Genomic DNA, 23263 nt, shown 5'->3' on the forward strand with positions numbered 1-23263 from the left:
AGGTTATTGACATGCTTTTATTTAATTGAAAAAGTAAAATATCTTCTTACTGTATGTTGCGTTTTTCATTGTTTTTGTAACTTTCGGCGATGTTTTAGTCAGGGTTTTTTTATTTGTTATTTTTTCCGACATTTTTAGCACTTTTTTCATCATTCTTGTTCCTTTTTTTTACACTTTTGACGATGTTTTTGGAAACTTTTGACACTTTTTTGGACACTTGTCGCATTGTTTTCGACATAAAGCCCATCAAAAGTCAGCAAAAAAAGTTCCTAAGCCATCATAGAATTTAGCAAATCAAGAAAAAAAAATGTCACGTCTTTTTGATTTGGCGCACAAGCCAACATTTATTGTGAACCTAAACTGATATGCGGGCCGGATCAAAATCTACAAGGGGCCGGGTTCGGCCCGCAGGGCTTGATTTTGACACATGTACTCTAATGTAACACAGTTCTGTCATTTTAATGACAGTAGGTTACATTTTTAACAGGTTAAATCAGACATAAAACAAAATACACTGTTTTGCTCCACTTCAACAATCTGAGAACCATACTGCACCATACTGCACCACTGGTTTAATTTGACTGGTGCCTGCATCATTTGCATGTCTCACTTGTGTAAAGAGACAATAACTCCGGTGGTTCTTTTCAGGTAAACACAGGTGAGCTGTATGATGTGGTTAATTACAACGCCAAACAGAAGTCTGGGGTGAGTGTCCAAGCTCTGCGGACTCTCTGGGACCAAAAACCTGATCATCACAGCGCCCCTGGCAACAATCAAACGATTAAGCAGCAAAATGACTCTCCTGCAGCTCAGCCACCTGCACTGCCAGCTAAATCCAAAAGCAGAAAGCTGACGGGAGCAGTGTCTGTAGACGCAATGTCCCTCTCACAGGTATGACGGAAATGAGAACTAATCAATTATGCATGCATGTCTGTTGGAGAATTCTGCTTCACACGGAGACACTTTTACAATTCTGTTCTTCATCAAAAGGTTGTATTTAGTCTAAGGTGTAGGAATGCCTGACACCTTTGCAGAGGTGGAAGAAGTACTCAGATCTTTTCCTTAAATAAGTAAAAGTAGTAATCAGGAGGTCTGGCTAGTCCACACAGCATCCCGGGATGGGAGCAAAACGTGCTCTGGTTTATTGGCATTTCTTTAAACCAATCACAATCATCTTGGATGGGGCTAACTGCCGGACCCAGCAACAGTGTTGCTGCAAAATAGTCTTGGGAAGGAACTTGTTTTGGTGGAACATGTGTACGTTCAAATTTTGTTTTAGTCGGGAAACAGAAAACTCAGAGTGGACAGATAGTCTAGCTAGCTGTCTGGATTTACCCTGCAGACATCTGAGGAGCAGTTAACCATAGTCCTCAGTAATCCACTGGAGTTTAGAGCGCCAACACAAAGAAAGGTGAAGGTGACGGACATCCGCCGGCACCTGAACAATCCCATAATGAAGCGTCGTCGATATAGACTGAGACCACCCAAAACCGAGACCAAGTCATCACTAAGACCAGTGAGTATCAAGGCCGAGACAAGACCGAGACCAATGCGAGTCCCAAACTGCATGACACGATAAAACGTGGAAAAGGCTAACCATAGACACTTCTCGAATTGATCTAAAAGATCCACACTTGAAACCGAGACCTTTAAAAGTGGTCTCGAGACCAAGACCGATCTCGAGTACTAGAACACCCGTAGTAATACAACACTGTAGAATCTACGCTCTTACAAATAAAGGTTCTGCATTTTAGATTTTACTTACTTAATATTGTCTTCGCTCAAAGTCAAAACAACACTTGCAGATTTGATTTGAGGGTTTATGAAAATCTTCGTACATTGACATCACACAGATACAAAGAGAGTCACATCCAAACCACACACACCAGACCCAACTGAATAAATAGGTCAATAAAAAGGTTAAAGATTCCATGTGAATTCTAAATATAGATTTTTATCTAAGTGTTCAGTGGTCAGCTTGCGTCATATGGGAGAGATTATATTTTTGCCGGGCAGTCATTTGCATTAAAAACAGGAAACACTGAGTCCTGCCAGACGATTACTAAAACAAATCAACCTGATTTGATTTAAGTATGACTTTTTTAAGTCGTGCATAACAGTCAAATAAAATAGTAACATAAATACTCTGAGTAGAGCAGTCATACACAAACTAGTGTGTTAAAGGGAGAGTTCAGATGTTTGTGTGGTTGTATGAGCTACTTCTACATAGTAAGTGTGTTATTAGTCTCACATTGCCAGACCTTCCTCCACAGAGCTGTGAAGGAGGGTCTGGCTAGTCCACGAAACATTCCAGGATGGGAGAAAAAATGTGCTCTGGTTAACTGGCCTTTCATTAAACCAATCACAATCGTCTTGGATGGCGCTAGGTGTCAGACAGAGCCACCTTAAAAAGTTGTTTTAGTCGTGCAACAGAAAATTGGACAGATAGTCTAGCTAGCTGTCTGGATTTACCCTTCAGAGATCTGAGGAACAGTTAACCATAGTCCTCAGAAACCCACCAGAGTTTAAAATACCAACCAAAGCCAAAGCGGAATGTAACGGATATCCGGCCAAAAAGAGAGATACCCGGAAGAATTTCCGGCAGCACTGAGCAAGAGTGTGTTAGCTACAGTAGATGGCGGTCGGCACGCCCCCAGTTTGGAGAAGCAGGCAGGAGTACCTACACAGAAGTTAAGCTATGTCCTTAAACACCTAAAAACATCTATATCATTTTAAGTGCACGCTATATTTCGAATATTTTCAGCGCTTCACCTTGCTGTCATTTTTGCCCTTTCCAACGGGGAACTGACGCCGTTATCTCTGCTCCCTTCAAAGCCACCAGACTCCTTTGAAAAAAACCTTACCTTGCAGAACACGGGAGTTGCTGGTCTAGTGCCTCCTAGATAGTCTGTGATATTGTGTGACTTTGGTGTTTCAAAGGGTTAGGATTTACCAAAGTCACACAGTTGCACAAATTAATTGACCAATGTTTTTCAGTAGGAACCAATGGGCTTGGAGCGGAGAACGACGACTGTGTAGGGAAGTCAAACAGTATTGAGCATTGGTGTTTTTGCTTGTTCACAATAAGAACATCCTTTAAAATGCAGAACGTGATCCATCTGCTGAGGAAGATCATGTGATACGATTGCTACAAATGGACCATGAGGAGAGATTGCTTTTGTCATCCATATTCTCACTGTTCTGGTATCCTGTCTTTCAGGTTGTTCCTCCAGTACCAAAGAGAGGCATTCCTCTGGGCTTCTCCCTGAGTGGGTCTTTGCCCGAAACAACATCACATCCGAGTGAAGCCCAAACCGACCAAAACAGATCGCAGAGACTCAGAGGAAACACAAACACAGCACTAATGTCTGACAGGGACTCATTTAACACCACTGACACGAGCTATCCAGGTGATCTTTGTCCACCGGGGATCACATACTCGGAGCACACACAGATGGAGAGTAGAAGCAGATCTCTCCCAAGACTCAACAACAGCAACATGGAGGAAGAGGATGACGAGTACTCGAACCAGCTCGGTACTCCCCCTTTCATAACACCAACATCTTATTCACCCACTCCTCCGAAGAGGGTCACCTGTCACACCTACTCCCTCCACGACCCCAGGGACAGTCCGCGGCCGAGCGGCTCCTGGTTAGAACAGCAGGGTGGTGACGTGGAAATGTTGAAGTCCAACCCGCTGTACCACACTGCGGATGCGCCCGGAGGGAGATCAGCTCAGCGGGGGGACGGCATGTATGCCGAGGTTCCCCAGAGACCGACACCCGCTGGGCTGCCCGATAACACCTACGAACAGATCCCCGGGGAGGCTGCGGTCGTCCAGGGCAACATGTACGAGTCGCTGGAGGATGTAAAGAGCGAGAAGTCCAAATCAACCTGGGGGAAAAATGTAAGTCGGAACCTGAAACACATTCTCATGAACGGGTACGATATAGTACAGAAATGTATGCACACTAGTAGTGCTTTCCATTTACCTCGGAACTCGGAAGCCGGAGCTGGGAATGACGTCATTGAATGCGTTCCATACAAATCGGATTTTTCATTGTGGGTTAGCTCTAGCCAGGTTAGCCATTGTTAGCAATACCAGTAGTTAACAACGCATTACGCAGTTATTGTGCATTAGGGCTGTCCTCAACTAAAGAAATTCTTAGTCGACAAACACTTATACGATTTTGTCGACTAATCGATTAGTTGATTTAATTGACAGAGCTGTGTGCTTTGAGAGGTGGTTAAGACTAGAAAAGCACAATATAAATGTAGTTAATTAACCATCTGTAAAACTGAGTTTCTCTACAATTAATCCTGCAAAAGCACCACTTTAAATCTTGTGTTTACCATAAATGTGCTTATAAGTTTCTTGGAAATGAGTAATTAAGCATGAATAAGCATAAAAAATGACTAATCGACTAAAACCAAAACGACCGATTAGTCGGTCAGTCGAACAGTAAGAGGTGGCAGCCCTATTGTGCATACAAACAGCGTAGCAACATGTCCACAAATAGAAGTTGGACAGGACTTTGTGAACGACTGAGACACAAATAACACAGAAGTGCTAATAACTGTATGTTACTACAGCTTTCACAACGGTTGATGCACGGGGCATCCATGTTGTCCGAGCGCCGAGCTCAGAAAGCCGAGGTCAGTGGGCGGGTTTCCCACTTTGACCTCAGAAAATCCAACTTCCGAGTACAAATGGAACGCGCTATAGGGTTGGGACGATATGCTTTTGTCCTGATTGGATTCTTTTACGATACATGGGTGCCGATTGGATTTGTTTTGCGATTTTCATGTATTGCGATTGTAGAAGTACTGCGATTCGAGAGTATTGCGATTTTCTTTTCCTTCTTTAACAAAACCAAAAGATGATTAATAAATACATTTCTAGAGACAACGTATCATGAGACATTTCTGAAGTCAGACATTTATTTACTTTGTCAAGAAGAACATAACATGTACTTTCTGCATTTTCTGCTTTCAGTCTTTATGATGTAGTCGCCGTCCGCGGTACCGTATAAACAGAAAATATTTAAGTGAATCATTGGTGAAAAAATGAATAGAAAATATAGATTCTGGGAAAAATAGCCGATTTTTAAAAATTGTCGCAAAAAAAAAAATCATGATATATGCGCGATTAGATTTTTTCCCCCACCCTAATGCACACCAATTCGTATGATATCCTACAAAATTAGGCGACCGCTGGCTGGTCACGTGACGCCGGCTGTGGAGCTCGGTGAGCTGTCGGTCGTATCAGCAGCAGTTGGTAGTAGAGTTTAGCCAACAAAAGGTGATTGTTAGCCGGGTACAGGGCGTCGCCAGATAACGGTGCTTTCAGGGGCCGTTGCAATTGAGTTTAGCCTCTCATTGCCAGACCTGTGTCAGCCAGCGCTGGACTATGGTCTGGCTTCTTATCTATTCTGTGATTGGACGAAAAACACTCTGGGCTTGTTTGTACTTTTTTAACCCTTATGTCCTTTTTCCTTTGACCATGAACTTGTTGTCCATCCAAGTCAAAAGTGATATTGAAGTGACATTTTTGGTGCTTTTGACACTTTTTTAAACGTTTTTGTCACTTTTTCAAATTATGAATTATTTTGACTAATAGTTAAGATCAAAGGATGTTGAGAGGATCCCATTACATGTCATTTAGCTGACGCTTTCTATCCAAAGCAACTTACAATTGCTATATATCGGAGGTCACACACCTCTGGAGCAACTAGGGATTAAGGGTCTTGCTCAGGGACACATTGGTTGATGTAACACAGGGGAAATCGAACCCGGATCCCCCACACCAAAGGTATGGGTTATATCCACTGCGCCATCGCCACCCATCACAGATTGGTTTATGTCAAAGTTTAGTCAGGATACTGTTTTAAAACCATTTAAACATGTTTTTCACGTTATAAAAATTTAATGAAACACCCAAAATTCAATGAATGTAATCATTAATTTTACCTGCAACGAACGTTGTATGGGTTCCATACAGCGTACATCCATGCATCCATGTTATATTTGGGCATGTTCAAAGAAACCCATATTTCTGATGTAAAAAAAAAACGTTGAAAACTGGTCAAATTTGACCCGAGGACAACACAAGGGTTAGACAAATCCCAACTGTCCTGGACGGCGCTAAGCCCCGATAGCGGAGAGAGAGAGAGAGAGAGAAAGAGAGAGGGGAAGACATCCGGTGCGTTAGAGATGCTGGATGTGAGGCTTTATCCCAGGAATGTGCATCCATTGAGCCAAAAAAGTGAGCGTCAGGCGGTAACACTCACCACTAACCACTAGTTAAGTTCAGGAAAAAAATAAATCACGGTTTGGATTAAACACTCCCAAGGACTGAACACGTTTCCTGGGTGAAAGTTTTTTGTTTGGGCCGGGAAGCAAACTCCGCTCCCTGGCTTGAAAGCGTTGTTTTTTATGACCCAAACATCCACCCCGACCCCCTCCCAACATGGTCCGCAGTGTTCTTATAAAGCAGAAATCAATGTGGTGCATCAACCCGTTCCCACTCCGAACTCGTAAAATACGGACGTTTGGACAGTGGCTGTCAGCGTCAAAAGCGACGAGAAAAGCGCCCTTCAGCGTTTGTAGAACGGCCTGGGGAGAGCAGCAGCTACACGGGGTTTGAAGAGGACGTAGCATTAAGAGCGACTGCGGTAGCGAGTCGTATGAAAGGGCGAAAATCCGCCCAGGGAGGTTGTTGGGGGGGTGGATGGGTCAAACAACACAGGACTTTCACCCACTCTTTTCCTAAACCCAACTGTCCCGTTCTTCTTTTCCTAAACCCAACTGTCCCGTTCTTCTTTACCTAAACCCAACTGTCCCGTTCTTTACCTAAACCCAACTGTCCCGTTCTTCTTTATCTAAACCCAACTGTCCCGTTCTTCTTTACCTAAACCCAACTGTCCCGTTCTTTACCTAAACCCAACTGTCCCGTTCTTCTTTATCTAAACCCAACTGTCCCGTTCTTCTTTACCTAAACCCAACTGTCCCGTTCTTCTTTATCTAAACCCAACTGTCCCGTTCTTCTTTACCTAAACCCAACTGTCCCGTTCTTTACCTAAACCCAACTGTCCCGTTCTTCTTTATCTAAACCCAACTGTCCCGTTCTTCTTTTCCTAAACCCAACTGTCCTGTTGAACGAATGGTTCATGAGAACAACCTACTCAGAAAGAATAAGAGTTGTTGATGTCATTGAGAGCAACAATATATCATTTAACTCGCTGTCCTTTTCTCTGTTTGCAGAACATGAAATGGAAGAACTTCCTTCCCGATTACAAGAAGAAATAAAAAGGACTCAGCGACTGTTTGTTTTGTAAATTGAGACAGAAATGAAATGAGTATTACAAATAAATCCCTTTTATGACACCATTTTATTAAGAAAGTCATGTAGAATCCATATGTTTAAACACTGCAAAAAAATACTATTTTATATACAAATCCAGCAGCAGTAGTTTTCATTTACATTTAAAATGCTTTAAATGTTTGTAATAAACTAAATTAAGACCATTCTTTCTATTATTTGGATTATTATTCACTTCCTGAAATGTATGTAATGTAATTTATGGAATTGTAGACTTTTTTGGAAGGTGAGAAACTAACCAACAGGGAAGAAAATGACTTCAGGGACACACAGTAAATGATGGTAATGGTAAATAAGAAAACATCTAGTTCTTCCTTATATATTCCATAAGATCAGAGTTTAACATGGCCTATAAAATATTTCAATAGTATTCTGAGTATTTTGTTATTTTATAGCTTACAGTTCTTGATAACATTGTGCAGGGGGACGTGGTAAAACCAAGCTCATGTACCCAAAAAAAGCTGAGTAAAGTTTTAAGAAAAAGTGCATTCTTCTGTGTTTATGTTATAAAGGGGACCTTAATCTATGATTAAAGCCATTTGTTGTAAACATTTGACACACTGTAAGAAAATGTATGAGGAAGTAATTCCTGGAGACAGGAACTTGCCGCATAACAGGAATGACCCAGTAGAAGTAGTAATAGTATTATTTTAGTTATTGCATGTGGTTAAGTATTTCGTCATTTGTTTATTTTGTCATTAAACCTTTTGAAACATCCTTGGACTAATTTATTTCATTTTAAAAGCAATATTACTCACAGCAATGTGCAGTGCAACAAAAATATGGTGTTTTTTGAAAATTAAACCATGTAAACCTATTCTGATATAACCTTTAAAAACAAGTATGAACCTGAAAATGAGCATAATATGAGCTCTTTAAAATTATTCATACATGTGGCAGAGTGAATCCTCAGGATGAAGTGTATCTGTGGATCTAAGTGACTATAGACCAGTAAGCTTGTCATCACTGAGGATTTATATTTGCTAATAATATGTTGGATTCATGTTAAGACTTTTATATTTTTCTAAAAACTTTCAAAAATTAACAATTTGGAGGCCCCCCTGCATTGACTCTGAGGACCCTTCTAGGAGTCCCGGACCCCCTGTTGAAGATCCCTGCCGTATACAAAACATAGATAAGACAATAGGAAGGTCTGACAAGCAATTCATAACCTCAAGAAACCTACAATGAAAATATTATCCAAAATGCAATATTCACAGCAATAAAAAGAGAAATTAAAGTGCCAGAGAGTTGCATAATTGTGCAACGATGCAGTTAAAATACCGTTTCAGTGTTTTCATTGTGCAGTCTAATTGCTGTGTACGCCCAAATGATTTGCTCTACCTCGTAGTTCTAATTTTCTGCATTTTCTATATTTTGTCTCATTTTCTTAATTTTATTCATTCACTTGTTTTTTGCCCTGTATTCAATTTCACTTCTTTGTTCTTAGAGCAACTTTGTTTACAAATAAGTAATTGCATAATTGTTGCTACTGCTCGTAGAGTTTGTCTGCGAGATTCTAACTCATCAGTCAAATTGTGAAGGAGTCACAGCTTTGGGCTCCGAGTAGGTGTGATAAGATTTCTCACTATTTTTACAAACCAACCAACCAATCAATTAATGGAGAAAATAATCAGCAGATGAATCCATAATGGAAATAATCATAGGTAAATAGTTCAAAATGAGCTCCAGCTCAGCCAACTCCAAAAGTAAAACATTGCTTTTAACACTGTGATTATCCATCAACGTACATTACTCTAATATTAGTCAAAATAATTAATAATTTATGCTTTTTTGACTAAAAAATGTGGTATAATTTCTTTTAAAAGACCTTTATTGACCATGAATTCCAAAAATAAGTGTAAGAGTAGTGGTAATAAGTTAGTGAGTAGCGTGTATACAGTACTGGTGGTAGTGGAGAAAAGCATTAACTGTCAAAAAAAAGGCACAAAAACTTTGAAAAAAGGGAGAGAAAAAAGTGACAAAAACCTAGAAAGAAACGAGTCAAAAACAAGGACATAAACATTGAAAAAAGGGACAAAAAAACCCGACATAAAACACTGAAAAAAGTATAAAAAATCCAACATAAAACATTTTAAAGAAAGTGTCAAAATCATTGGAAAAGAACTGTAAAAAAAGTGTTAATTTTCTATTTTGACCTGAGAGGACAACAAGTGCATGGTTGGCGTGAAGACAACACAAGGGTTAAATTAATTGATAAGTAATAATTATATCTAATTAAAATGAATCAAATTACATACTATAAAACATTGAATATAATATTGATAATAACATTATGATTTAATTTATAAATAACAGTTTTTTTGATTTTTGGTTGAGCAGTTCCCTCTCCTGACCACCAGGTGTCCGAGTTCACTTTATGTGACGGTATTACGCTGCCAGAGAAGAAGAAGAAGAAGTTACGGAAGTACGGCTTCCAAACAGATTCCCGTTGGAAGAGTAAAATACAGTAGATCGCCTTTCCCCCCCCCAATTAAATCAAATTAAATCTTGGACTAACCACTTCTCAATAAGACGATGGGCACTAGAGATGACGAATATGATTATTTGTTCAAAGGTAAAACAGTTTTTTTTCTTCCCGTTATTGTTGCAGCTCTCCAGTCCTGCACAGGCCAGCTGATGCTAACGTTAGCCACCGTCCACCTTTTGTGCTCCCGGTTGTTTTTCACCGAGCTTTGGGAGAAATGTCAGCACGTTAAATGAGTTCACATGACTTAAAACGACCCTTCGCTAAACAGTGGAAGTAGAATTAGCAGTTGGTTGGTCACGTTACGTTAGTTATCGTTAAACGACAGGGCGTCTTGAACGTTAGCGGTTAGCAGATGTTAGCTTGACGGACCAGCTTCACGTCGGACACACCTAACTAACGCTAACCGTTATCACGTTATCTCCATGGGATCCAACCAGCCGAGCGAACGGGAGAATGTACGACATATGCACACACGTTTACTTATTATCTTACAGGGAGTCGTGCTGCTAAGTGTTAGCATTTATTTATTTATTAACTGTATTAAAGCTCGGTTTGACAAACAATAATAATCAGAATCAGCTTTAATGGCCAACTAGCTAAGTGTGAACGCATGATAACGTTACAGGCAATTTGACTCCGGCTTTTTGTTGCTCTCAAAGTACATACACAGAAATACAGATACGGCTCAAAACAAGGACAACAAAGCGGAACTATGTACAGATAAAAGTTTGTATATTAAAAAAGTGTATATATATAGTAAAGTAATCGCTCAGTGGAGGATTGTAAACCGTAAGACCGGAATAAGTCAGGTATATTTATACACCAGGTTGCTTATATCTGAGGTAGGTGGATATGATAGTCTATACAGTCTGTTTGACAGATATTTACATGTTTAAATTATGTGTTAAACACTATACCATATGGGATACTGAATATCCATATTTATTCTGTTAATACACTGCATATATCTATTATTTTTACTGCTATCATAATGATACTGCTACTAAATTGCACATATCTGTACATGTTGTTCATACATTGTTCATATTACATCGCCATATATATTCTGATAAAGGTAACTGCTAATACACTGCACATATTTATATTTAATTTATATTACTCTAAACCACCGTCTGTAAACAAACTGTATACTATTGTCCTGTCTACGCACCATCTGTCTATACTTTGTATATTGCATTGCACTTTTCTGCTCTTTTTGCACTTCTGGTTGGATGCAAACTACATTTTGTTGTCTTTGTACTTGTACTCTGCACAATGACAATAAAGTTGAGTCTATACTAGGGCTGGGCGATATAGAGAAAATCAAATATCACGATATTCTTGACCAAATACCTCTATCGATACCGCAACCATATTGTAGTGTTGACTATTGGTGCTTTCACAATATTTACACAATGAGATTTTTGATAAATAATCATCAGTAATGTGGATATAATGACTAAGTGGGGAAAGGTGAATAATAGAACAGCTAGAACAGTCTGGTAAGTTCAGAAAATGACATCACTTTACCGTTGGCTGCATTATGTCGGCAGGATCATTTTAAGTCAACCGCGAGTCTGCGACTACATTGTGCGTCTGCCCTATTTCTGATACCGTGGAGGCAGAAATTTTGCCATGGAGGGCCGCCACTACAAAATCAACATTGAGGAAACACTCAAACAAGCACTCATTTAGTCAATGAAATGTAAAAACCAAAATTTTTCAACATTGTTTACAACATTTTAAAGCTCAAAGTGACATCTTGAGGAACTTGTTTTGTCCAACCAACAGTTTAAAACCCAAAGATATTCAGCGTAGTGTCTCATAGGACGAAGAAAAGCAGCAAAACCTCCCAAATGGGAAGCAGGAGGACCCAAATAGTGTTTGGCAGTTTAACTTAAACAACTTCAAAGTTGTCATGAAGGGAGATCAATGCATACAGGTATCATTTGTATGAAATCTCTTAAATCAGTTAAATGTAAGTAAAAACTCAGGAGCAATGTTCACACAGGAAGTAGATCGGTTGTACATTTTCTAACACGTAACGTGTTTTTCAAATCTGTTGCATTAAAATTATGGCTGGGCGATATGGAGAAATTCAGAGATCACGAAATTCTTGACCAAAAACATTGATATCAATATTGCGACGATATTGTAGGGTTGACAAGTGGTGCTGTCACAAAATAGTTTTTACAATGAGATTTTAGACGAATAATCATCAACAATGTGGTAAACAGTGTCAAGTGAAATTATAGAGAAAAAAAATATTTTTTTCCAGCTATATACTGACTATGCACAAAAATAGTGTGATGTTAAAACAAATCTGTAATTCTTCAGATGATATTGCTAAATGTTTCACAACAGATTTTCTGAGAACATAGTATGTGCTTGTTATTATCAATTGAGACAACGTAATTGTATATCACGATATGATTCCTTTGAAAGACGATAAATTATCATATTGAATTATTGCCCAGCCCTAATTAACTTGTGTTCCCTGTGTCTCAGTGGTCCTCATTGGTGACTCGGGTGTGGGGAAGAGTAACCTGCTGTCCCGTTTCACCCGCAATGAGTTCAACCTGGAGAGTAAGAGCACCATCGGAGTGGAGTTTGCCACGCGCAGCATCCAGGTGGACGGCAAGACTGTGAAGGCCCAGATCTGGGATACAGCTGGCCAGGAGCGCTACCGGGCCATCACATCAGCGTGAGTAGAGAGGAGGACGTCTAACTTAATACTTGAACAATGGCTGTAACCCTATTATTTCAAACTTCTAATGTTGACTGTTGATTTGTGTCTATCCTACTGTCTACTTTATTTCCTTATAATGCCCATATTTAATGCTGTCTTTTTTAAACTTTATCCTTGCACTGCTATATACTGTAGTTTTATATTACGATGTCTAAATTATTCTCTTATATTGTCCATATTTAATGCACTACCACCATGACACACACTCTCATAGAGCACTTTACCATACATACTGAATCACAGGGTCAGTCCCTGCCCTGTCACGGTAAGCAGTGACAGCCGAAATGATAACAAACTTCTACACTAGTACAAATAGTTTATTTACTCATAAAACAATGGATTGGAAAGTTTGTAAGTATGTAAATAACACTTGCCTGCTGGCTTCTGCTGTTGTTGTTGCTGCTGCCAGCAGTTAGACGAGTGCCTAGGGCTGTCTACAAATTACTACACCGAAAATAGACTTACATTCATTTACATACACTTCTGGTGTACTTACAAACTTTCCAATCCATCGTTTTATGTGTAAATAAACTATTTGTACTAGTGTAGAAGTTTGGTATCATTTCGGGCATTATTAGTGGGGTCATTTACGAGATACATTACTGGATCCATTAGCCCCTGTGCTAAGCTATTCAGCTGATAACGCTACTCTACGCTAACTCTCCCAATGTTCGACCCAGGTGAAAAAAAGCTTCTGGGGGGGTTTTTGACTCAAGGTCATGGTGCAAAGGACCCTAGGGTGAAATTACTCCGAACCATCACTTTAACCCTTGTGTTGACTTCGGGTCAAATTGACCCGTTTTCAATTGTTGTTTTAGATCAGAAAATATGGGACGTAGAAATAAGCGCTGAACATGTGTAGAAGAAAAATTTTACAATTAAAAACGTTGGAAAAAGCAAAAACAAACTGAAAGAAAGGCGTCGAAAAAATAAGCGTTTTTTTCAAGGTTGACTGGAAGGCAACACAAGGGTTAAGCAATTATTCAATAAAACTGAAACTTTAACCCTCCTGAGGTCTAATGGCATTTTTAGATTTCTTGAATTCTCCCTGTAAGTGTTTTTGCAATAACCTATAACCATGTGTTTCATATCAAAATGTTCAGAACAAACTCAGCTTTCTGTAACGTGACGTCCAACATTGTTCCAGACCAATGTGTAAAGAGATCATTTGACCCTAAAGCACAAATGTTTCTCAAATCACCTTTTGAAAACATACCTACACTCAATTGTTTTGGTGCTTGAAATGACTTTACAAAAGTATTGGGTTCAAAAAAAGGGACGTAATATATGAATAAATTAGTATATAAATGTCTAAAATGAAATGTTATATTGCTTGTAAAACACTCGCCGGTGCATCTTTTGTCCTCAGAGGGCTAAACATAATACACAGTCAAAAAAATGAATAAATAAAAACAAAAATAGCTTCCTGAAGTTTTAACATGCTACCAGTTTGTTTTGCAAGTGTTGCACAGTGCTCACAGAGCTGTAGCGGAGCCAAAGTAGCAGACTTTTTAATTAACTTTATCGGTAATCTGTAAAATTAAACAGATATAGATAATCCGCAAATACGCCAATTATCGGCCCTGTTAATCGGCCAGGCCGATAATTGGTCGATCCCTTACACAAACATGCCAGCCAGAATACACTGTCCAATTCAAACAATTGTAATATACATATCATATTTCATAGGACAGCTTTTATGAATTATTTCAGAATTGTTACTAAGCATCAGATCCATTTAAACCCCCTCCTCTGTGTTGGTACTATAGGGCAGAGTTAAAATAATCAATTCTTTGTTTGTGTGATCTAATATCGATTAATAAAATCCAGGAATCAATCTTATTATATATGCCTTGTCACCATTGATTGGTAAATTGATCCCCTTTACTTAATGTAAACATGAACCTGATGCATTATAAAAACTATTTGAGGATTAGTTTGTTGCTTGTACACCAACAGCAGAAGTTCTCTGACAATCTTGTTTATTTCCATGCATAGTTGGGATTGTAACTGAATTGTCCCTTATCTCATTGATATTGAATCGAAAATGTAATCGAATTGGCACCTTGTGAATCAGAATCAAATCAATTTGAGAAACGATTGCCGATACCCAACTGTAGTTGATGCCTTTTAATTTCTAGTCCAGTTTAAATTTTCTCTATAATGTACAGATTATGACTTCCTGCTGAGGTTGTGCCTCAGGCGGGCCTGTGTTTCCTATGCAAAACATAATGGTGGTGGTGACGTCAAGGCACACACACAATGTCCACCTGTCATTTACTGCAATTTCACACTAAACACGCTGCAGAAATATGAAGCCGTTATACAGTGGTGCTCATAAGTTTATGAACCCATGCTAAAGTTGACTAAAAAGAGGAATAAAAAACAATCCTCTTTTGGAAATTGATCTTAATGCCTTCATTAAAGAAAATGAAGAAAATCCAACCTTAAAGGACAGCAATTTTCTTTGTGAATGAATGTATCGTAAATAAATACATGATCTTCCTTAAAATACAGGGGGCATAAGTATAGACACCCTATGTTAAATTAGTGGCATAGTGGCAGGCATATTTCTATTTTTAAAGGCCAGTTATTTCATGGATCCAGGATAATATGCATCCTGATAAAGTTCCCTTGGCCTTTGGAATTAAAATATCACACCACATCATCACATAGCCTTCACCATACCCAGAGATTGGCATGGGGTACTTTCCATAAGATCATCTCTCAATGCAAATCAAACCAGCTATTAGACTAACTGAAATCAAACCATGCCAACCTCTAGGTATGGTGAGGGTCTGTGATGATGTGGGGGTATGGTGAAGGGTATGTGATGATGTGGGGGGGCTATTTTAATTCCAAAGGCCAAGGGAACTTTATCAGGATGCATAGTATCCCGGATACTATGCATCCTGATAGAGAGATGATTTTATGGAAAGTACCTCGTGCCAATCTCTAGGGATGGTGAAGGGTATGTGATGTGATGACAGCCAATCAGCTGAAGCACAATCCGGCAGCTCAGGTATCCAGCTGGACTAATGCAACACGCTGACTGTTAGAGGCTGAAATCAGGGAACCAAAGTGCTCTAAAACCACCCTCAATATTCCAGAGCTGTGACGTTGTGTGCATGTGGCTGTGCTGCAGGTACTACCGCGGGGCGGTGGGGGCTCTCCTGGTCTACGACATTGCCAAGCATCTAACTTACGAGAACGTGGAGCGCTGGCTGAAGGAGCTGAGAGATCACGCCGACAGCAACATCGTCATCATGCTGGTGGGCAACAAGAGCGACCTGCGTCACCTCCGAGCTGTTCCCACCGACGAGGCTCGGGCTTTTGCTGGTGAGACCGTAGGCTTATATTTATTCTATGAAACAACCTTTTTTTTGTTTAAGATTATTTTGGGGCATTTTTAGGCCTTTATTGACAGGACAGCTGAAGAAATGAAAGGGGAGAGAGAGGGAGCAATGACATCGTTGGAGTCCAACCCGGGCCCGCTGCGTCGAGGAGTAAACCTCTATATATGGGCGCTTGCTCGATCACCTGAGCTATCTGGGCGCCCTAAGCAACCTTTTTAAACGTGTTGTCTTCCTGTTGACCTCTGGGGACAAAATAGAAAATTCTTTTTTTGGCACTTTTCCCCAACATTTATTTTTTGTATTCATGGTCAATAAACCTAATTTAAATGACATTATACTTAATTTGTTTTTGAAAAAAAGTTGATATTATGAATTCTTTTGACTAATGTTGAGTGAATCACGGACTGGTTTATGTCAAAGTTAGTTTTAAAACCATTTAAAAATGTTTTTCAAAAGCTATACAATTTAATAAAACAACCAAAATTCAATAGAATCATTAATTTTACCTGAGAAAAATGTTGCATGGCTTCCATACAACGCACATGCATGCACCAAGTTATTTTGGGGCAATTTGGTTGTTAAGAAACCCATATTTCTGATATAAAAACAGGTCAACCCTTGTGTTGTCTTCCCGTCGACGGTAAGAATTGAAAATTAACCCTTTTTCTTTTTAGACACTTTTTTTTAGGGTTCTGGTGTATTTTTCAGCGTTTATTTTCACTACCGCTGGATTCACCACTAACAACTTATTACCGCTAGTTTTATGCTTTTATTTGGAATTCATGGTCAACAAACCTCATTTATAAGAAGTTAAAGCCAACCTAATTTTAGCTTAAATTATGAATTATTTTGACCTAGTTAAAGGTGCTCTAAGCGATGTAGGTTCAGGGGACAGGCAGCTAGCAGATAGTCAGGAGATGTTTTTTACAGTGTGTTCAGGGGACAGGCAGATAGTGAGGAGATGTTTTTTACAGTGTGTTCAGGGGACAGACAGCTAGCAGATAGTGAGGAGATGTTTTTTACAGTGTGTTCAGGGGACAGGCAGCTAGCAGACAGTGAGATGTTTTTTACAGTGTGTTCAGGGGACAGGCAGCTAGCAGATAGTGAGGAGATGTTTTTTACAGTGTGTTCAGGGGACAGGCAGCTAGCAGATAGTGATGTTTTACAGTGTGTTCAGGGGACAGGCAGCTAGCAGATAGTGAGGAGATGTTTGCTGTATGTGACAAAAAATGTAACCTAAAAAACGTGTGACATCGCTTAGAGCACCTCAATCACAGATTGTCCAAGTTAAGTCAGCATACTGTTTTTTGTTTTATAATAAAATGTAAAAAAACATCCAAAATTCAATGAAAGTAGTGAACTGATCCTTAATTTTACTTTCGAAGAGCGTTGTGGAATCAATTGTTATTTTTGGGCATTTTACTTGAAAGAAACTCATATTTGTAATGCTGAAACTTTCAAAAACGTGTCAAATTTGACCCGAGGACGACATGAGGGTTAAAGAGTCTTGGTCAAGACGGGCACAGTTAAAGACAAGCTACGTACGGCAAAAACACACAACATGCCACAAAATCTGAATTAAAATACTAAACTTAAAACTTTCAATCTAAATGGCACCGTAAAACAACCCAAGAGCTTCACCATCCAAAACAATAACTTAATGAGAAACACACAAGACATTGGCAGCTGGAAAAGACAGCACCCAGTTACAGTTTGACAAGGAGAGACTTTGTTCCCGACTCTGAGCTCTGGTGTTGATCAGCAACATCAGCTCAAGTGATGTTAGACCAGACGCTGGTACAACCTCCTCTACTGTTCAGCAGCCTGGCAGGGTTTTATAGATGAACTATGACCGGGACGCACACTTTTATGTCTTTTACTGTGTGGAAATGTAATTAACATCTCATTTTACAGGTAAAAAGTTATAGGGCCCTATTTTAACGATCTAGGTGCACGGTGTGAAGCGCCTGGTCCAGGTGTGTTTAGGGCGTGTCTAAATCCACTTCTGCTAGTTTGACGGTGGAAAGAAGGCTCCGTGCACCGGGGGCATGGTTCAAAAGGGTTGTTCTTAGGGTCTTCATTAATCAGAGGTGTGTTTTGGGCGTAACATGCAATAAACCAATCAGAGATCATCTCCCATTCCCTTTTTAATCACCTAATGATTAATTAATTAGATTATACTGTGTAACTTTTGATTCTGATGTAATGTTTTTTCTTTGGCTATATACGAGTAACACAGAAATAATGTTATGACGATGGCTTGTGTTTTGACGGTCCTACTGGTCTGCTATCTGTAGAATGGGACATATTTGACATGCTGTTAACGCGCTGCTTTACTTTGGCCTGCAGAGAAGAATGGTTTATCTTTCCTGGAGACATCGGCTCTGGACTCCACCAACGTTGAGACGGCCTTCCAGACCATTCTGACAGGTTGGTGCTGTGTTTGGGTCTTAGGCCTCCTGCACACTGGCTGCGATGTGTTTCTGTTGCATGTCAGCTGCGTGGCGTTTCTGTTGTGTCTTTACACACCAGAAACATATCGGACACGGCGCTGCTGCTGCTGCTGCTGCTGCTGCTGCTAGCCTTGTCTGGACACATGGATGTTTAGTAGTTTAATAGCGTGTTCTTCAACTTTATTTTGTCAATACCAAAGACGACGTCGGCAGTATTGACGGCAAAATAGGCTACAGAATATTTCGTTCTGTATTGACGGGTGCAATATTTTAAAATTGATATTTATTATTTATTTTAAATTACATTTACAGTACAGGCCAAAAGTTTGGACACACCTTCTCTATCAACGCGTTTCCTTTTTATTTTCATGACTATTTACATTGCAGATTCTCACTGAAGGCATCAAAACTATGAATGAACACATATGGAATCATGTACTTAACAAAATAGTGTGAAATAACTGAAAACATGTCTTATATTTTAGATTCTTCAAAGTAGCCACCCTTTGCTTTTTTATTATAAAAGGGAAAAAATTCCACTAATTAACCCTGACAAGGCACACCTGTGAAAACCATTTCAGGTGACTACCTCATGAAGCTCACCAAGGGTTTGCAGAGTTATCAAAAGTGTGTTGTGGCAGATTGTAAACCAGACAGGGAGAGGGGTAAACAGGCTGTAACAATAAATGACACGGTTACTCCCCCCTCTCCCCCTCAGAGATCTACCGTATCGTCTCCCAGAAGCAGATGTCGGAGCGTCAGGAGAGTGACATGTCCCCCAGCAACAACGTGGTCAACATCCAGGTGCAGCCCACTGAGAACAAACCAAAGATGCAGTGCTGTCAGAACATCTAGCCCAGCCACGGATCTGCTGCTACACCCCCACCCTCTCCCTCCCTCCCCTCCCCTCGCCTGCCCTCCCTCCCCCCCAGCTCACAACTCCTCCAAGCCCCGCCCCCTCAGAAAATAGACTGCCTCAGTGTACTGTGTGGTGCGGGAGGGGCGAGCCACAGCTTCCAGGCTGTGACCCGAACCCTGCAACCTATCTGTACCTGCCTCCCCACCCTAACCCCTCCTCCTCCTCCTCCTCCTCCAACCCCCACCCCCACCCCAGGTAAATATCCCCCAGTGTAAGAAGTCACCGCGTTGGGGTGACCCCCCCAAGCAGAGCCCCTCTGTCGCTAGGCGACGGCAGGATAACAGACAGCAGGCATTTCATATCACATTTAGATTTCATTACTGTAGATGCGCTGACATGTCTTAAAAATGTCTTAATATATGAATGTGATTTGATTTCTTCAAACTTTTGTGCTCCTGTTGATTTCTCCACATTTTTTTTTCCATGATCTTTCTCTGTCTTGTATCATATCTATAACTAGGTATAAATAAATTTAAAGCACATCAAAGTCGCTCTGAAGTGTATTCCCATATACAAGCTTCTCCCCCCTCCCTCCTCTTTAGTGCAATGTACTGTTTTTTTGTTTTCTTTTGGAAAACCATGTGGACGTATCGAGCACAGTGTAGCCACGCGTGCTCCGGTAGTGTCATAACCATTTGATCTGATTGCTGTGAATATGATGCTATTGAAACGGTTATTTTTTTTATTTTTTTTGCGTTAGCCGAGCTTCAGTTTTAGCGCAGCGGGACAGAGCGAGCGTGAGCTTGCATGCGGCGCGTTGTCGCCACCACGTTTAAAAGATGGCACTGTGCTGCGCTGCACGTTTTTATCAGGCGAAAGACTCAATCTGGACTCGTTTGTGTGGAACACTATCGTTGCCCGGAGGGTGTGGAAATTTGGGCTGTCGCCGTGGAAGCTGAACACGACTCCTGTACATTCTGAGTTTCATGTCGTCCTACTTTTAAGTCTCGGCGCGGCTCCATACGGAGATCGTCACGCTTACGCTAAAGGATTTTCTGATCGAAGACACGGAATGCATTCATTTTTGACTCCAACTATGCAGAAACTAGCACACGGCTGTTTGGATGTTTTCTTTCTTAGTACACTTCTATAGCAAATGAAGGAATAAAAAAAAAAAAGTAAAAATAACTGCAGAAATATGAGTAACTGATGTAGTATTCTTATGATACTCAATATAATCAAAAAAATCTCCTGCTTTGCATGTAACCACGGAACTGTAGCTAGGACGCACCTGAGAAATGTCCTTCACCCTCGGGGGGGTTGGTTTCATGAGCGTGAAGTTGTCACCAATCTTGCACTGAACCTTAACGTTAAACATCATTTCTTGTCTAGGATTAGATTTTTACTGCACATGGAGAATCTGGACCTCGTTTTTTTTCTCTTTTGTCGGATGTACCGCGTTTTTTTAAAGACGCTGCCACTTTTACGAAAACCAAAATATTATGTTCAGTCACTGTAAAGTCTCAAAAGTCTTTCCTCGAATCCTTGTTAAAGGACTGAAAAGTTTTGACGAAGGACACGAGGAATCGAGGAAAACACTTTTCGGGGAGTTCAGCTCCATTCTTGCCAACATCTGATCACAGTGCCTCCTTCGCCCGTCTCGTTCACCTGCTAACAACTCGCCCCCATACCCACCTCCTCAACCAATACCGTTGCTCCGTCTGTCCCCCACACCGTCACATTAAGCCTACGTACACCAAGCTGCCTCTGACTTCAACACAATGCATGGCTTTCTGTTACGACTCCAGCTCCGTGTCGTATCGCCTTATGTAGCTAACATTGTCATTTAACCGTGCGCGAGATCTGCTGAGGGTCAGGCTTGGCTAGCGGAGACGACATGCTAACGAGCTAAGTGTTGTGTCCGGTGTGTGAGCGGACAGATGCCTCGCTAAACAACCTACTTTACTAGAAACTCCCGAGTGTGTGTTCTGTTGAATTTCCAGGTTATAGCCAGTGTCAGTGTATGGTGGTGTTAGCAGACGTATACAATGCCTGAACTTGGTGTGTGTGTGTGTGTGTGTTTTAGAGGCAGAGGGTAGATGGGTAGCTCTGGAGTGTGTGTGTGAGCCTGGCTGGCAGCGCCAATGGCGTTTCTTGGGAACAGACGGCGCCGCCAGCCGGGCCTCGCCAGACTCACTTAGCTGGCAATCTGTGGACAAAGTGATTTCTTTCTTCCGAAAATATGATTTCCGAATCCTGTTTCATGTACCTCCATTGTTCTGTTTTTTTGTTTTTTTTTAAAGAATTGTGATATTGATTTTCTTTTCATTTTTTGTTTTTTTACTATATTGAATTCTATAACTTACTGTAATTCCAGTGTAAACGTGTTAAGAGTGAAATGTCATTTCAATGGATTTGAAAGGTTGAATGTGAGAGGGGGGTCAAAATGAATGGTTTTATGTTTTGTACAGATTGATAAATTGTACAATTGTGTCTATATCTTAAGTTATCAGTTCATCTTAATAAAGCGCACCAGTCATAAACCTTTATATGATCTTGTATTTTACTTGTGATATTCTTACGTCCTCTAATTACAATGGAGAGTTCAGATGTTTTGGAGTGTGGTCGTATGAGCGACTTCTCCATAGTCAGCGTTGCGGTAGTCTATATCGACGAAGTTTAATGTCTGGGATTGTTTGAGTGCCGCCGGAAATTCTGCCGGATGTCCCTCGTTACGGCCGGATGTCCGTCCCCTTCCTCTTTCTTTGTGTTGGCGTTCTAACCTCCGGTGGATTTGTGAGGACTATGGTTAACTGCTCCTCAGATCTCTGCAGGGTAAATCCAGACAGCTAGCTAGACTATCTGTCCAATCTGAGTTTTCTGTCGCACGACTAAAACTACTTTTGAACTACACGTTCCACCAAAACAAGTTCCTTCTTGAGGATATTTTGCAGGGTCTTCTTTCAGACTAGTGGAAAGAAAACAACCAAAATACACATTTTAAATATTTGGTCTGGATTAGATATGTCTGTAAAATGGTTTCCAATAAAAAGTTATGACATTTTACAACCCATATCTTTAAAAAGGTTTTGTTCTCAGACTCGGAGACAGAAATCTCCACAGCAGCAGCACAAACATACAAACTTTCCACTTTCATTCCTATCTATATTCTTTAGTTTTTTTCCAAAGGGCTTTGTTCAGATCTCCTCCACAGCCTGATTTATACAACATCTCTACCTAAAAACATGGTGAAAATTGGTTGTCAATGGCTCTTGACAGTATTTTCTGAATTATGGAGTGATGAAGAGATATATCCCTCTGTAAACACCTTTTGACTATGCTATGTCCAAAATGAAACAAGAATTTTGAACTTGGCTTTATCCGATGTTCACATTTATATTCTGAAAATGTATTAGCACATATTTAACAAGATAATGCCTTGTTTGCATATTTAAACATAGCATTTCAGAAAACTTAATACGTAATACAAAGAATAATTGTCTTAAAAACCTCATTATGCTCATTTTCAGGTTCAGAGGTTGTACCAGAATAGGTTTACATGGTTTTTGTTGTACTGCACATTGCTGTAGCTCCTCTTTTCACCCTGTGTGTTGAGCTCTCTGTTTTAGCTACAGAGTGAGACATCTCACTTCTGTTCCATCTTTGTTGGGAGTCGCACATGTGCAGTACCTAGGTAAGGACTACTAGCCAGTCAGAAGCAGAGTATGAGGGCGTGCCCTGACAGTACCTAGGTAAGGACTACTAGCCAGTCAGAAGCAGAGTATGAGGGCCCTGACAGTACCTAGGTAAGGACTACTAGCCAGTCAGAAGCAGAGTATGAGGGTGTGCCCTGACAGTACCTAGGTAAGGACTACTAGCCAGTCAGAAGCAGAGTAGGGCAAGCTAGTGTGATCCAAGAAAAACCCGCTTCAGCTGGTAACCATGGCTACAGCTCAGCCGTACAACCTAGACTG

General features: G+C 40.4%; 1 protein-coding gene and 1 long non-coding RNA gene across 2 annotated transcripts in view; one reads left to right on the forward strand and one right to left on the reverse strand.

Moving 5' to 3' along the window:
• The window catches only part of LOC114553108 (uncharacterized), a 31048-nt gene that overhangs the window by 6595 nt on the left and 1190 nt on the right, over positions 1-23263 (reverse strand). The window contains exon 2 of the long non-coding RNA XR_003692241.1: positions 19157-19244. This is a non-coding gene — a long non-coding RNA (uncharacterized LOC114553108). The remainder of the gene's footprint in view (positions 1-19156; positions 19245-23263) is intronic.
• rab11a (RAB11a, member RAS oncogene family) lies at positions 9786-21838 on the forward strand. Its single transcript, XM_028574238.1, has 5 exons — positions 9786-9959; positions 12381-12576; positions 15767-15960; positions 18327-18407; positions 19149-21838. The coding sequence occupies exons 1-5, from the start codon at positions 9920-9922 to the stop codon at positions 19283-19285; spliced, it is 648 nt and encodes a 215-aa protein (XP_028430039.1). The 5' UTR covers positions 9786-9919; the 3' UTR covers positions 19286-21838.

The sequence above is a fragment of the Perca flavescens genome, chromosome 1 (assembly GCF_004354835.1).
Source record: "Perca flavescens isolate YP-PL-M2 chromosome 1, PFLA_1.0, whole genome shotgun sequence".
Classification (NCBI taxonomy): Eukaryota; Metazoa; Chordata; class Actinopteri; order Perciformes; family Percidae; genus Perca; species Perca flavescens.